The 15,997-nt window shown below is 35.5% G+C and overlaps 1 protein-coding gene across 4 annotated transcripts in view; it reads right to left on the bottom strand.

Annotated features, from left to right (window-relative positions):
- Positions 1 to 300: 300 nt before the first annotated feature.
- Positions 301 to 15,997, bottom strand: part of LOC126172041 (septin-2) — a 347,483-nt gene continuing 331,786 nt past the window's right edge. For 3 of the 4 annotated variants that reach the window (XM_049920849.1, XM_049920848.1, XM_049920847.1), the window contains exons 8-9: positions 7,367 to 7,451; positions 302 to 6,283 (exon numbers count right to left, since the gene is read on the bottom strand). In XM_049920849.1, coding sequence (XP_049776806.1) covers positions 6,149 to 6,283; positions 7,367 to 7,451 — 220 coding nt within the window. In that variant the 3' untranslated portion in view covers positions 302 to 6,148. Of the gene's footprint in view, positions 6,284 to 7,366; positions 7,452 to 15,997 lie in introns of all 4 variants that reach the window. The other variant, XM_049920846.1, reaches the window with a different exon arrangement.

Consider the following 15,997-nt stretch of genomic DNA (forward strand, 5'->3'; position numbering starts at 1 on the left):
GTTTTTTGGGGGTTGGTGATGAAAGAGATTTCCACACTAAGCTTTGCTATTTTCTGTCAGGGTCAAAATGATGTAGCCAAGTTTCATCAGCAGTGATTACATTTGAAAGAAACTCCAGATTTCACTTTAATGTCAACTTTAACTGTATGCAGATCTGCGCGTGAATGTCCTTTTGTTCAGGAATCAACAGTCTTGGAACCCATTGCGCACAAACACATGTCGTATGCAATTTTTCTGTCACTGAGGTGTGGGTGGCACCCAATGAAATGTTTAGTATTTCAGAAGTGATCTTAAGGTAATTTGTCAATCCTCTCTCACAGTGACAGCAGCAGTGTTGATGTTATCTTCCGTAAGAGCAGTAACTGGAGCACCAGGTCCACCTTCCTTTGAAATTGATTGTCTCCCCTCTTTAAACGTTTTAAACCACCTTTGAGCTATGCTGTAGGGAAGCACAGACTCTCCATAGGATTGTGTAACATTGTATAACCCTCAACTGAAGATTTGTTGAGTTGAAAGCAGAATTGCAAAGCCATATATTGTTCCTCACATGTTACCTCCACTGCAGCGGTAGGCGATACTGAACATGTCTCACCTTGTGTGCCTCTCACAGGTGGGAACCAGGAGTTCCAACAATGAAACTACTACAGTGTGTTTGTTGCACATTAAGCTAACATAATATCATAAGATTAAATTTTAGGGCAAGAAATTATGACCATAAAAAAATTGGGATCATTCTTTATTGAACAGCCCTCGTATTAAAGCTCACAGTGGAAAGTACTCTCCATGTATTTCACAGCCGTTTGCAGAGTATGGATAAATGTACATGTGTGTGAATGGTTCCACATGCAGTGGCCACTTGCTTTTTTTAATGGAATTAGTAGTAATGCTGAAAATTTGCCTTAGTGGTGATGTTTTCAATTAGCAGGATGTTGACAATGTTCGATCTGATGAGAATCATTCTCACAAGATAATTAATTGGTGATGGCATCTGATGAAGTGAGGAAATAAATCTTAATATCATATAAGTTAACTATTTAATACATAATCTGCAAATTCACAATACAAATAGCAAGGTTATCCAAAATGCTAGATCAGTCAAAATTATATTGGTATGAAATTTTTAGCATTAAAAAGTTAAAAAGAGGGAATAAAAATGTACAAAAATGAGTCCTTCTGGTCCTGTACAGCACATAATTTACATATACATCAGCCTTATAATACACACACTTACACCATAGTGCTCCTAAATGTTCTAATATCACATAATTTACAGACTATGCACAAAATCCATTGTCATTAAGATAAATACAGTACATATCTACAAATGTTGATCAAAAAACAACTCTTTTATAGTATCATGTCATTAACTTTAAAAGATTTGTATACAAAGTGAAAATAAGGCACCTTTATATAGAAAGGTTACTCTGCATTATTTCTAATCAAGAAAACCCTTTATTATGTTCCAGTATACTTATAAAAATTTTACCCATGGCTAAAATGTTTTGTGTTATTTCATTGATTAACTTTATGATGACTCTACTAAACCTGTATTAAGTAACGTATTATGAAGTTGGAAATCTAACCCAAGAGACTTTGCAATAAGAGATCTACTAGTAAAAGTCAGTCCCTTTACTTTATTTAAAGTGGTACCCATTGCCACAACCTTCACTTCAAACACTTACAACTAATTGTGACTGCTGACTTTATTCAGTATTTCCCCACAGGTTATTTTTTAGTCTACTGCTTTATAAGACAGAGAAGTATCTCAGAAACAAATTATGTGGCTGAAAAAATTAGCTGCTGCATAGAATTCGTTATTTTAATTCATAATAAAGTTTCCCACAAAAACAAAATATAACAAGCAATACTAATATTACTAACTGAACGACATTACCAATATAACCTCCTTTTGGAGAAATAGACTTTTGCACAACTTTGCAGCACCATAATTACTTGCTTCCAGTAACCTAGACAATGAATTCTGCAATACAGTTTACTAAATCAATTCACAATGGTAGTTACATAAAAACTAGGTAAAGTAGAATCTTGGAAAAAGTGAAACCGTTGAAGATAGCAACATTTGTACAAATATTCCATTAACACAAAACAATACAATGGTAAGCAATCCTTAAACAGTGGCCTGTTTGAAAACTACTTTATTGGTATTATAGACAATATGCTAAACATAAATTTAATGATGAAACTTGCATCTACCAAGTATAAAGTTGAATTGAACTATGTTTTTTAGCTTTGTTATTAGTGATGAAGTTGTGAAATATATAAGAGAACTAGAAGACAAATTAAGCTGGTATTGATGTCACCTCTTCAGTAATTTTGGAGATGTGTGTCCAAAACATAACTCAAGAGCACATGTATGTAATTATTCTTTATAAACAGGCCATTTTTTAGAGTAACTGAAAACATCAAAAGTAAAGGCTGTGTATAAGAATAGTGAGAAACCATAGTGTGAATAACTTATGGGCTGATTGGTATTTCCTCTTACATATGAAAGAGGATTATGTACATGGATGTCATATCTTTTATGGATTAAAAATTATATATATCATAGATCACAATGTGGATTCAGAAGGCAAAATCAACACAGACAACACACGATTGCATCAACTGCATATTAAGTCTGATGGACCATAAACAGCGAACAGCTAGCTTATTTTTTTAAATTTGTGTAAAGCTTTTGATGTGATGTGGTTGGTGAAAACAGAAAACTAAGTTAAAATTTTATAGTATGCAGGGACATATTAACAAGTGGATCAACTCATTCTTCAGCAATCAAAAATCAGTTGGTGTTTGTGAAATACTAAGCAGCAATCTGTATACTATTAGATGAAGGTATAATCAAATACGGCATAGTCAGAAGCTTGGTTACGTTATATGACTGCACCTAGAGGGTTGCATCTCAAGAGCTTTGAATCCTTTACTACTATCATCACAGTTATTTGTACAGTACTTACTATGTTCATATTGAGTCTCATTTAAATTATGGTATTATATTCTGAAGAAATTCTATGGTTTCACTCATAATCTAAAACAGAGCCCCTTAAGTAATGAGCTGAAGTAAAATAATAGCTTCAAGTGAACCTGCCCTCGCAGCATTTAATATATGCTCCCTATCATGTACATACCTTAGGTAGACATTTATACTACTTAAAATAAGTGTAACAGAGAAAGATGATAAAGGCTGCAAAGAAACTGGTATTCACAAACATAATACTTGGTTTAACAAAAAGTTTCATGTGACCCACACTAATACTGAGTTCTTCCAGAAGAGATTTCACATGGGCTTAAAACTTCTTAACAGTCTTCCAAAGCCTATAAATGCAAAGATTTAAAGCTCTTTACAAACAAAACAGGGGAAAAAAAGTAGTAATGTTTACAGAGACACTGCTCGTGCTCAGTGACAGAATATTCATACTTATAAAGTAGTGCATTCAGATCCAGTTTATAAATCTGTATTTTCAGATATATAAGCTACGTTTTATATTTGGTTTAGATTTACACCAGAAGTTTGGCTGAAGTAATTATTGAAGGAAATTCTTATATCAATCCAGTACATTAACACAGTATCATGAATAATCCAATGTCTATAGTATACAATGCTATTGTAGATTCAAAGGGCAAATAAATATAGTGTTCATTGAGGTTATATGTATCAAAGGGGGAATTTAATTCATTAAATTACTGAAACCACAAATGGACACAAAGGCTGACCCCTACTTACCTTCACAAGATACAACCCCAGGATTGACAGCATGAACTCTTTAAGTGGAACACAGCATTAGTTTTCAGAACAACAGGTTTCTTAATCAAGAGGGAAAGAACAGCAGCTTAAAGGCCAAAACTTACTGTGATCATGATTTGTACTATCATTAAACGACTGCAGCATATTGAGGAAGATTGTAGTGAAAACTTTGCTATAATCAGGAGTAGGTACAAGAACTCATTATTCCTGGTGGTGATACCTCATTCTTGCATTTTCATATCAGCTATTCATCACTTACTTTTGTTTTTGTTTGTTTGTTTGTAAGTACTCTCCTAAGTGAAATCAGTATAAAATACACATCATTTTGCTGTTAAAAATCTCATTTTCATATTTCATAGTGCTTATTAATATTATGTAATGCCCTTCTTTCCTTCATTAGCCTCTATTTGAATCACGATTCATTTCTTGGAATCATTTTTGAAATGAAATCTTGCCACTTCTCTTTTTTGTCGTATTCCTGCTTCCTTCCTCACACCTTTCTTTTTTATTGTCATACTGCAAGATATGGTGTGACATTGTTAAGTATTCTACATTATTCTTTTGTACTGTAATTAGGTAGCTGTTGATAAACATAAGCTGAACTGCATAATTAGGAAAATATTCATGTCTCTTAATTGCATAAACCAGTAATTTGTACCATTTTAAGTTCTGAGTAGGATGCAGCAAGTTCCTATGGTAGCTACCGTAATATGTTGCTTTTAAGTTACAGTTAATGTATACTACAGAATTATTCGTTCAGAGCTACATCCCTGTGGCAATGTAGAATTTTATCTCATTCTGTGTCACTGAGGATTGTCCCTCTTGATGGGATTGGGAGCACATACCTTTTTAATAAATATATATCACAACACGACCAAAACAAGCATTATCTCTAAAAGTTCCATAAGTAAATATGCACAGTGTGAAAGTAACGGTATTTGACACAGGAGGGTAATATCAAACAAAAACAAATTTGAGCATAATTAATCAACACACTAAGTCATTTAGTTGTGTCATGAAAACAGTGAAAAGCAAGAGTAGAAAGAATGGAAGAGAGCAGAGGAAAGAAAAAAAATGTAATATGTTTCATTCATGGCTGTTATTTTCTCAGCAACTATGGTTTGTATTTCAAAATAAAATCCAGTTGTCTGTTGCACAACTAACAACTGAATTTTATTCTGAAATTCAAGGGGAAGAACAAAGGTTCACCAAAATCCAAACTGAGACAAGCTGGTTGCAGGTGAGCATTAAGAGAGGAAACTGTGGTGGAATAGTTGAGATTCAGATTCTTGAATACTGATGATGTGCTGCTAACAAGAGAAGCTTAGAGCATTCAAATGAAAACAAAATATAAACAACATGGAACAGTTATTGTGACAGATTTTTATCAGATAATGCGCTGATCAACGAACTTTCAACTTTAAGAAATATACTGTTCTTACTTATAGGCCTTATCTCTGATCCTGAGATCATAAGAAAGTCAGTCTAATGGAAGTGGCAAAAAATATTCAGATACTTTTGTCTTTTCTTAAATTAACTGAACTCTACTAGTGCTTGGCTTAACATAAGGAAATACTTCGTTATTCTTCTCATTTTGTTCATCGACAACAGGGCTTGTTTCCATATAAATACAATCTTCATTACATAATGAATGAGAAAAAACTGGAATATGAGACTGGATAAAATGCAAAATAAAGCTTCCTCCATCAAAGCTTTCTTAAATAAGACTGCCTAGAGAGGCAGTTTTCAAGTGTGTGTGTGTGTGTGTGTGTGTGTGTGTGTGTGTGTGTGTGTGTGCAATTTCTGAAAGTTGAAATATATATTTTCTGTCTTGTTTAAGAGAGAGAGAGTATTTGCTAACTGAAGGAGAGATATTTGTGATCTGTATTATTCTATTGTTAAATTGGGCTTTTCTTCATTTGACTGAACAGTTTCCTTTCCTATTTACAAGTCACAATGTTTTATCCCAACAAATCTTTCAGTGTGCCATTTTAAAGATTATAACATTAATTAAAAATGAAATGAAAGGCGAAAAGGGAGGAGGAAGACAGGATATTTCATCGTATTATAGATTTTCAGTTATTTGAGGTCTCTGCTTGCTGTGTATCACTTCCAGTCAAAGAACACTGACAAAATATGTATACTTGCTATTTGAATTAACTAAACTATACTCTTCTCATCCATTGGCAATTGGTCAACTGATAGCCTCTAATTACAAGTAGCATAAAAGGAAATAAAAAAAATTATAAATATTTCTTTACATAACAACTGAGTACAATCCATTCAAAGCTGACATGTATACATATAAAACAGTCGAACAATTCTACATACAAAATCTTCAACACAGAATATTTGATTATTTAAATACACAAATTATCATCTTCAGTTTCAGACATTAACAACACTGTCCTGTGGTTCTTGAGATGACTGCCGACCTGGACTCATTTGACGAAACATTGGGCTTGCACCTGTTGCCTTTAGCCTCTCTTGCATTTGTGTTAGCATGTCCTGCATGCGCCGAATCTGTCCAGAGAAAATAGTGAAATTAATTGCTTTTGTTTTTGCCTTTCCCCAAGGGGTATGAAATGATTGTGCTTCACAGTTATGTAACACTTGTATACATTACAGGACAGTGCTGGAGTAGTGGTCTACACAATCAAAAGTCACAGAAAATACCAGTGAAATAATTTCTTTCTTTAGCTCTGCAAGATCTTTATTTTGCAGGAGTCAGACTGAGAGGCAATTGACAACTGTCAATGTGTCAGTATTTAGTTGCAGTCTTTCGCAAACAAATGTGAAGATTTGAGGGAATAAAATAGATCTGTCATTAGTATCTCCACTTTTGTGGGTAGTGGTTAGTACTACATATTTAAGTGACTTGGGGAAGACATACTTTCAGTCACTGACTGATCAAGAAACAAACTAGAAGAGGGAGTCTTTTTTATCACCAAAATGTGTTACTACTTCGTTAGAAATGCTATAGTGCCACCAAAATAACATATTTCCTTTTTTTGCTGGTTTAAGCTGTATTAGTACAGAAAGTTTTCTTCTTGCAAAATTCTCATGTATGCTACAGAGCTTCAGCCTATCGTGCTTCTATTGAAAATTGCAAACCATCTCTGATCTTAACACAGTTTCAGTATTCTATGAATGTTATGTTTCTAATATACAACAGATCCAAAGGTTGGATAATTCTGTCATTGTCTTATAAATAAGTGTTGTTTGCCCATGAAACACTGCATTCACCAGTTGTTAAAAAATGTTGTCAAGAGCCTACAAAGTCACTACACCTCTAAGGGAGCTTCATATTTAACTATCTTTCAGAGGGTTAAGAGGCACCATGCAATCAGAAGCATTTCCATGACAGAAACTGATACAAATAAATGCAAACAAAGATGGATCCAGCTTTTAACTGAGTATAAGTGATTATGCAGTTACACATGTCCATATTCTCTCTCTCTCTCTCTCTCTCTCTCTCTCTCTCTCTCTCTCTCTCTCTCTCATATGTGAATCACTTCCTCGTTTTACATTTCCAAATTGCTGTAGAAAAATATCCCAATATTACTAACCATTGTTTAACAAACCTAAGCTCTACCCAGAACTCACCTCTTCATCCTTTTGTAAAAGGAGACGATCAGTGTCGCTGATGGTTACTGGTTCATATGCGGGACCAGAATCTCTCTTCAGTTTGCTGAAACCAGATGCAGATGAATAAACGTTAATGCCTTGGAGGGCATATAAAAAAAAAAAAAAAAAAAAAAAAAACCCAGATACTTCACAGACTGCATTCTATAGCATGGACTCAAACTGTTCCTTGCATGTATCCACATAGAATAAGTAACACAAGTGCCACAGCACATAATTACTAATTGTGAAAACATTATCTTAGTAGACACTCCAAATGGTCATATCTCAGACAGCTTACACCGGATATTAGTAATAGATTGCAATGATGGATGTAAGAAAATTTAGGGGTATTCTATTGTACAGACTCTGTTCCTCGTATGTATCCACCTAGAATAAGTAATACAAGTGCCACAGCAATAAATCACATAATTACTAATTGTGAAAACATTATCTTAGTAGATACTACAAATGGCCATATCTCTGACAGCTCAAGCCAAATATTAGAAATAGGGTGCAATGATTGATGTAAGAAAGTATGGAGGTACAAGAAAATACTCTCCGAGACTAACATTGACCTAGACACAGCTTGTGGTAGGAAACCTGGCAAGCAGTGTATCAGACTAAAGAAGTAGACAGTAAGTGGGAAAAAATTCATAGATACTTTAACTGGACACTCTGACAGCACATTTCCTTTAATGGAAGTAAATCTCAACAAAATATCAATGTTGTACATGAAACATGTAACATTAGATGTTAATACTAAATAGCTGAAAGGGAAAATGGAAGAATGTATGGGCTACATAGATATACAAATTCAAATATGCATCAAGAGCTATTACAGGCAGTATAAACACCAGAAAAACAAACACAAAAATAAAGAGACTAAAAACTGAAAATGTAAACTCACAGAGACAAAGGTCAGATTGTTTTGTAAAATCTTGCTGATCTATAGTCAAAGGACAACCAATCTAGAAATAAAATCAATGATATAAAAATAACTTAAAAAGTTAACATGTAAGTGATCCAGTTACAGTAAATAATTTTTTTGAATGATTATTTTATAGATGTCGTGGAAAGCGACTTTAAAAAAAAAAAAAAAAAACAGTGCACCCCCAACTCATCAGTTATAACTATGACAGATTCCTGAGGTTCCTAGGAACTTCAGAAATATCATACCATGCTAAGACCTCAGTGCAACAGGACTAAGACTTTGTCAGAAGAGAGTACATGTTCGTAGTTTCTTGCAGAGACAGTTCTGCTGCAGTATGGACAATCACAGTGTTCAAATGAAATGGCACAATCCACTGGAAACTTATTTCAAAGTTTAAATACCCTGGACAGTACCATTCTAAATTGTGCAGCGATTTACTGTGAATTTCTGGCAGTATATGGATCAAATGCAATTTTGTAACCAGCTATAGAGAAATGGTGCCAACAATTTGATCAAGGCTGCACAGACATGGGTGATGGTGATTGGGAAGGAAGGCCATTGACATTGACCACAGATGACAATATTCGTGAAATCAAGGAGAAACATCTGGGAGAAAAAGACTTTCCAACAATGAGAACATTCACGCAGCATTTCTCAAATGGCAGAATTTTCTGACTTGTTAACGGAGCCTTGGTGACTATATTGGAAAACATCTGTAGCACTTTGATGTTTAGTGCAGCATTTAGTAAAACTTACTTGGCCTACCATAGTGATGTGTAACCTATTTTTTGAAGTACCCTCATAGATACAAAGCCTGTTCTCCAGCTGATAAAAAAGGTGAAGAAAAAAAGTTCTGAGGGTGAGACAGAGTTTCTCTATTCCTATTTAAAAAAAGTAAGCTACACAAATAAAGATCACTTAATTCTTCTTCTTCTTTCGATTTCGGCCATCTTTGGACCACGTTCAACAATTCACTTGCCCGGCTTTTTGATCTTTTTTTCTCTCTTCCCAATATTTCCTCATCATTTTCGAGTGGTTCCTCCTCCGCTCTTCCGACCATTTCCTGTTATTATTCTTTAGTTTCGTTTCTTCTGGAAAACACTTAATTTCGTTCACTATTTGTCTAAACTTTTCCCTGTCCCTGATTGACTCACGGGTGACATTAAAATAGGCCAAGTCCTTTTTCACCATCTGTATCCATTTATTGTTGGTTTTTTCGTTCCTGTTACTATGTTCAAACACTTTTCTTGTTAGTCTGTTTCCATCCATCCTCGACAGGTGACCATAAAACGTTAGTCTGCGTTTACGCATTGCCTCACTCACTTTCTCAATAGTTTTGTATATTTCCTTATTACTCTTTAGCTTGTACTCTTCTCCAATCTTTCTCGGTCCTAATATTTTTCTCAAAATTTTCCTTTCTTTCTTTTCCATGTTTTCTATTTCCCCCTTTTTGTTAAGAGTTAGGCACTCCGATGCATACAGGCATTCTGGTCTAATGACAGTTTTATAATGTCTTAATTTAGCTTGAATCGAAATGTTTTTTTTGTTATATATGTCTTTGGTTTTTTGAAAAGCAAATTCCATTTTCCTTGCTCTCGCCTGGTTTGCACTCTTGTCTAAACCATTCACTTGAATTATTTCACCTAAATACTTAAATTTTTCTACTCTCTTAATATTGCCGTATTTAGTAATAAGATTTTTCTTGTTATTTCTATGATTAGACATATACACGGTTTTTTCAAATGAAATCTGCAGTCCAGCTCTGGCCGAAACTTCTTGTAGTTTCTCCAAGTAGTTCTGAGCTATTTCTTCGTTTTCTGTAATTATTGCCAGATCGTCTGCAAAAGCTAAACAGTCCACTTCTATTTTTTTCTTTTTTTGTTCCAATTCTGATGTCATTCTTGGTGCCTTTAAGTTCTTCTTTCCATATTCTCAATATCTTTTCCAGTACGCAGTTGAAGAGGATTGGGGATAAACCATCACCTTGTCTAACACCTGTTTTAATTTCGAACTTCCTTGAAATTTCACCCATAAATTTAACTTTGGCCTTACTGTTTGTTAGCGTCTGTTTGATAATTTGAATTGTTTTCTTATCGACCCCAAATTCTTCCAATACTTTCAGTAATGTTTCTCTATCTACCGAGTCGTATGCTTTTTTGAAATCTACAAATACTATTGCAAATCTCTGGCCTCTTGAGATTCTGTAACGAATTAGTGTTTTCAGGTTAAATATTTGTTCAACACAGGATCTACCTTGTCTAAAACCTGCTTGATATTCACCTATTTTTTTATCCAGAACTGGCTCCACGATTTGAAGTAATTTCCTTGACAAAATTTTGTATCCTACTGGTAGTAGCGAGATCCCTCTATAATTATTAACATTCATCTTATCCCCCTTTTTGTGTAGTGGGTGTATCAGGGCACACTGCCAGTCTTCAGGAATTCTTTCTTCGTCCCAGATCTTCTTAAACATATGTTCCAAAACTTGTGGGAGGTTGGTATCCATTATTTTTAGGATTTCTGGTACTATGGAGTCTTCACCTGGGGCTTTATTGTTTTTTAGACTGTGTATTATGTGTTTTATTTCTTCAGCGTCTGGAGGTTTTGACTCGGTATTAGTATTTCGGTGGTTTTCAAAACTCATTTTATCTTTGGGTGGTTCACAATTTAGTAGATTCTCGAAATATTTTGCTAATATTTCACAATTAGTCTTGTTTGTCAAACCTAGCTTGTTCTCTTCATCTTTAAAACATAAATTTGGGGATTGGTATTTGGTTAGCTGTTTTCTAAAAGTTTTGTAGAAATCTCTAGAATTATTTCTTTTAAAGTCTTCCTCAATCTGTTCTAGGTTATCCTGAAATTGTCTTCTTTTTTTATTACGGAAAAGCTTAGCTGTTTCTCTTCTCTGGATTTTAAAATTGTCAAGATCTTGAGGATCTTTTGTGGAGTTCCATTTCTGCCACAATTTCTGTCTCTTCTCCAGGTTCTCATCACATTCATTGTCCCACCATGGATGTCTTCTTACTCTTTTCACGAGACAATTTTCTTTTGCTATTTCAACTATTTCGTTTTTGATCTCCTCCCATCCCGCTTCCTTATTTATTGTGGATACGCCATCGCTATCTTTGTGCAATGCTCTTTGAAACCGTTGTTTAATTTCTTCATTTTTTAAAGTTTCTGTGTTATATTTTGGAATTTTGTAAAAGGTTTTCTTCTCTTTTCGAAATGGGAGTGGTCTGAATTTAATCGTAGTCAAATAGTGGTCTGAATCAACATCAAGGCTTTTCAGCACTTTAGTGTTTTGAATTTCTTCTTGACAATGAAGTGAGATAGCCACATGGTCAATTTGGAATTCTCCGAGAAGTGGATTTGGTGATCTCCATGTTTTAGTTTTTCGGCTCAGCTTTTTGAAATGTGTTGTCATTATTTTCAAGTTGAAATGCCTACATACCTCTATAAGCCTTTCTCCATTTTTTGAAGTTCTTTTGTGACCTGGGAAGAGGCCTACTGTTCCATGGTATTTTTTCTCCCTTCCTATTTGTGCGTTAAAATCGCCTACTAACATTTTTATGTTCTTCTTTGAGCATCTATCCAGTTCCATTTCAAGTATCTCCCAAAATTCTTCAACTTTCTCCGGGTTATTTTTGTTGTCCTGGTTTATGGGTGCATGGCAGTTGATTATAGAGTATCCTTTGTTTTTACATTTAATCTCAAGAATGGATAGTCTCTCAGAACTCGAGTAGAAGTTAGTAACTGAATCTAAAATTGAGTGATGTACCAGAAATGCTGTTCCCAGGTATGGCATTTGTTTCATTAAGATTTTACCTGGTTTTCCTTTAAATAAACGATAGTTTTCAAAATCTAAAGCAGTTTCATCTAAAAACCTTGTTTCTTGCAATGCACATATTAAAATTTCTTTCTGGTTCAGCTTTTCAATCAATAATTTCAATTTTCCTACTTTAATTAGAGAGTTTACATTTAGGGTTGCAAACATAGTTGCTTTCTTAAATTTCAGTGTTGAGGGCTGCATACATGTTGGTTGGGGTCCTCCAAAATCCTTTGACCCCTTTGCATTGTTTCTACGAACAACGGAGGATTTGCCATTCGGTCTACCTCTTGGAGTAGTGTCTATCTTTGACGACGTTCCCATCATGCTTTGCAGTAATTGTTGGATAATAAATTGGGGGATCGGGTTGCCCCGAATCCGAAATTAAAACCAAGGTAGTAAGCCCTGGAGTTAGCTCTTCCGCTCTCTCTGCCGTTGGGAAATTGTTCCTCTTCCGCCATTGAGACCGTTGGCTGGGTTTCACCTAGTAACCCTAGGCAGGGGCCCTATGACAGGGTGCTACCATATGGAGCCGGACGGACCCTGGTTTTTTTACGACGTTGTTACTCCTCCCCCTCCACTTAATTATTATTTGTAGAAACATTATTTTATCAGATGTAAATGGTCATATCACAGATCATCACTGGTTCATTTAATTGTCTATTGTCCAGGAAAGGTGTATTTCCCAGTAACGCGAAGTTGATAATTGTCAAGCCACTGTTTAAATGTGGAAATGATAAACTTATCTGAAACTGCAGACCTATTTCCTCAGTTTCCACCTTAAATTAACATGTCAAAAAAAAGTTGTAATAAAATACATGCTAGATGGTAAGGATACATTAGGGGATTTCCAACATGGTTTCAGGAAAAGTGGAACAATATCAGTATCAATGTACTTTATATACAACACTCTTCAAAATATTGACTGAATCAAGTGTGTAGCTTGAGGCTTTTAGTCTTTATCTTGAGGAAGTATTTTGACATTACTAGTCATATATGACAAATAGACACTGAAATATTGTGAATAAAGGTAACATCACTGACAGGAAAAGATCCAGAATGAGCCCTAAAATTTGGTGTAGCACACAGCTCAACATTGGGACCATATATTATAATAAGACATTGAAGTGGCCTCCCAAGTCCTAAAAATAATGAACCATTCATCACCATGTACATCTGGTCCTTGGTAAACTTCAAAAGAAATCAGAACTTCATAGCGAAAACATTATCATTTTGAAAGTGAAAATTTAATGATTAGCCTATTGAAAACCAAAGTAATGTACTTTCAGCCTGTTGGACAAAATGAACAAAAGGTGAAGAATAAAAGTCTGATGGCAACACAAGCCCAATTTGCAAGTTTTTAGGCACATTTTATAGATAATCAACTGACCTAGAAACATCAATTTTATCATGAAAGTAATACGCTGATAAGCCACAACATTATGACAACTACCCATTGCAACATTGGATGCCATGTGGTGGAGTTGCAGGCACATGATGCAGTAACAAAAGTATTTAAGCAGAGCTGACATGGATGGGAGATCACCATAGCAATGACATGGGCTGCAAATGAGAAATTCCATTGAGATAAATGACTTTGACAAAGAGCAGATCATTATTATTACGCAGAGCATGTGAATGAATATCTCAAAAATGTTGAAGCTGGTCGAATGTTCACATGCTACTTTCTTGAGTATCTATGGAAAGCGTTAGGGGACAGCACACTACCACTAGGAGCTAAATAGTTGGACATCCATGACTCTTCACAGAATGTGGGATTCAGTCTCTTGCCTGCTCATAAGTAGATTAGATGATCTGTGGCATCTTTGCCAAAAGAGCACAATGCGGGTGCACCTAATAACATCATCAATTATGACTGCAGTAGGCACAGAACCATCTGGATTCAACTGTTGATCAGTGGAAACATGTCAGCTCTTCAGGTGAATTTCATTTTTGCTACACTAGGTCAATTGCAATCAAGCCACAGACAGGCTGGTGGGAGCAGTATTATGCCATGGGAGACATTCTCCTGCATTTGCATGGGACCTATGGCAGTAATCCCTTCTTCCTTGATGTCTTCCCTCAAGACTATGTTGTCTTATAACTGTCCATATCTCAGAGGCAGAACTGCACTACAGTGGTTTTTGAGGGGCATTATAGAGAACTCATGTTGATGTCTCAGTGACCAAATTGGCACAATGTGATCATCTGGTAGAGACTGAACATACAATTGTACAGCTCTCAGCACAAATATCCTTTTTTGAAATCAGTATTGCATTGTGGTTCAGTTGAACAGTCTCCAGGAATAAGCTGGCAATGACAGAAATGGCAATTTTGTACATCATTTTCGCAGCCTTTAAGCAGACGATACCTACAGGAATTGGAGTATCTTCTGTTGTTGAGCAAACACTTTAAGTACCTGCATACAGTGCTTCTCGTAATTGGGTTGTTATCTAACATGAAAGTTGGACTCCTGTGTAGGGAGATTTTGCCCTCAAGCAGCATGTATGTAGTTTTATTTGCACCTATTGTTAATGCATTGCTTCTACACCATCCATGCTTCCTCGAGAGCATGTGGTTTGCATTTGCTACAAGCTTGCATGTCTATTATCTCCAGAGATCACTACCAAGATATAATCAACATAAGCCATAACTCCATTTGCTTCATCAGCCCCAACTAGCAGTCCCAGCAGCAGCTCAATCGTTAGGTCCCAAAATATAATGTCCACATATTGAGCCTTGTGGACAGCCCTATGTTTTTTATTTATTTTTTGTTTGCCTTTTGCTGTGCAGCAAGCCACTCAACTGTGTGACTCTTATAGAAGGGATTTTGGGATCTGAAGACTTCTTAGACAAAATAGCAGGTCACTCTAAGTTATCAAATGTGCCTGTGATGTTGATCACAACTGTGCACAATATTTCCTGTTTGCCCTGTCTACAATTTTAAGAGCCTGATTAATGGTATAATCTATCGATTTACCTTTGCAAAAGCCAAACTGGCATGCGCTGAGACCCTGGAGCACTCTGTGTTTTTAAAGACACATGCATAGAAGACACTCCTGAACTTGTGCTAATGTATTAAACATATTTGTCTATAGCTCTTCAGCTCTGTGGGATCCTTATCAGGGCCTTTTGTCACACTAATTGCAAATGCAGGTTTCCAGGTCTCTGGTACCCTGCTGTATCTCAGTATCTTGTTCAACACACGTATTAAGAATGGCACAATCATTCAAACTACTTTCTGTATCACTTCCAAACAGATACCATCTGGACCCAGTGCCTTCCCATGTTTAAGAATTGCAATCAAAACCACTACGTCATCCTGAGTAAGTGGGAGCAGGACATCATTGTTACTATATTCAGAACTTATCTGCTCATGGAGCTTTGGTTGACAGTTGTTACCCGTATTTGCAGATTCATCTGGAAAAAGAGTGTTTAGCAAATATTCAGTGAAGTTCCTCCAGCCTTTTGTCATTGTTACATCAGTCTTGCAAAGGGTGGACAGGAAGTAATGGTATGAACAAGATAACTTAAGTATTAGTAGATTCAATAAGTCAGCTTTGTGGTGTTTTGAAGAAATTTTACAGAGTGTTTTTAATACAGCCACAAAAATACCTTGTTTTCATAGTGGTTTTAAAGAAAGGTCATTTTTGGAGAGTATGATAAACAAATAGGATTCAGGAGCTGTTATAAGTGAAAACTGATGAGTAAATATCTACAATGGATGCTGCAGCGGTACCTAATTTACAAGAGGACATTATAATGAGATCAAATTGGTTAAAATTAAGTTCAAGTTCCACATTCTGGACCTAGATAGGCCAATCACACCTGAACAACTTTTGTCTCTCTCTCT

The sequence above is a fragment of the Schistocerca cancellata genome, chromosome 1, assembly GCF_023864275.1.
Source record: "Schistocerca cancellata isolate TAMUIC-IGC-003103 chromosome 1, iqSchCanc2.1, whole genome shotgun sequence".
Taxonomy (NCBI): Eukaryota; Metazoa; Arthropoda; class Insecta; order Orthoptera; family Acrididae; genus Schistocerca; species Schistocerca cancellata.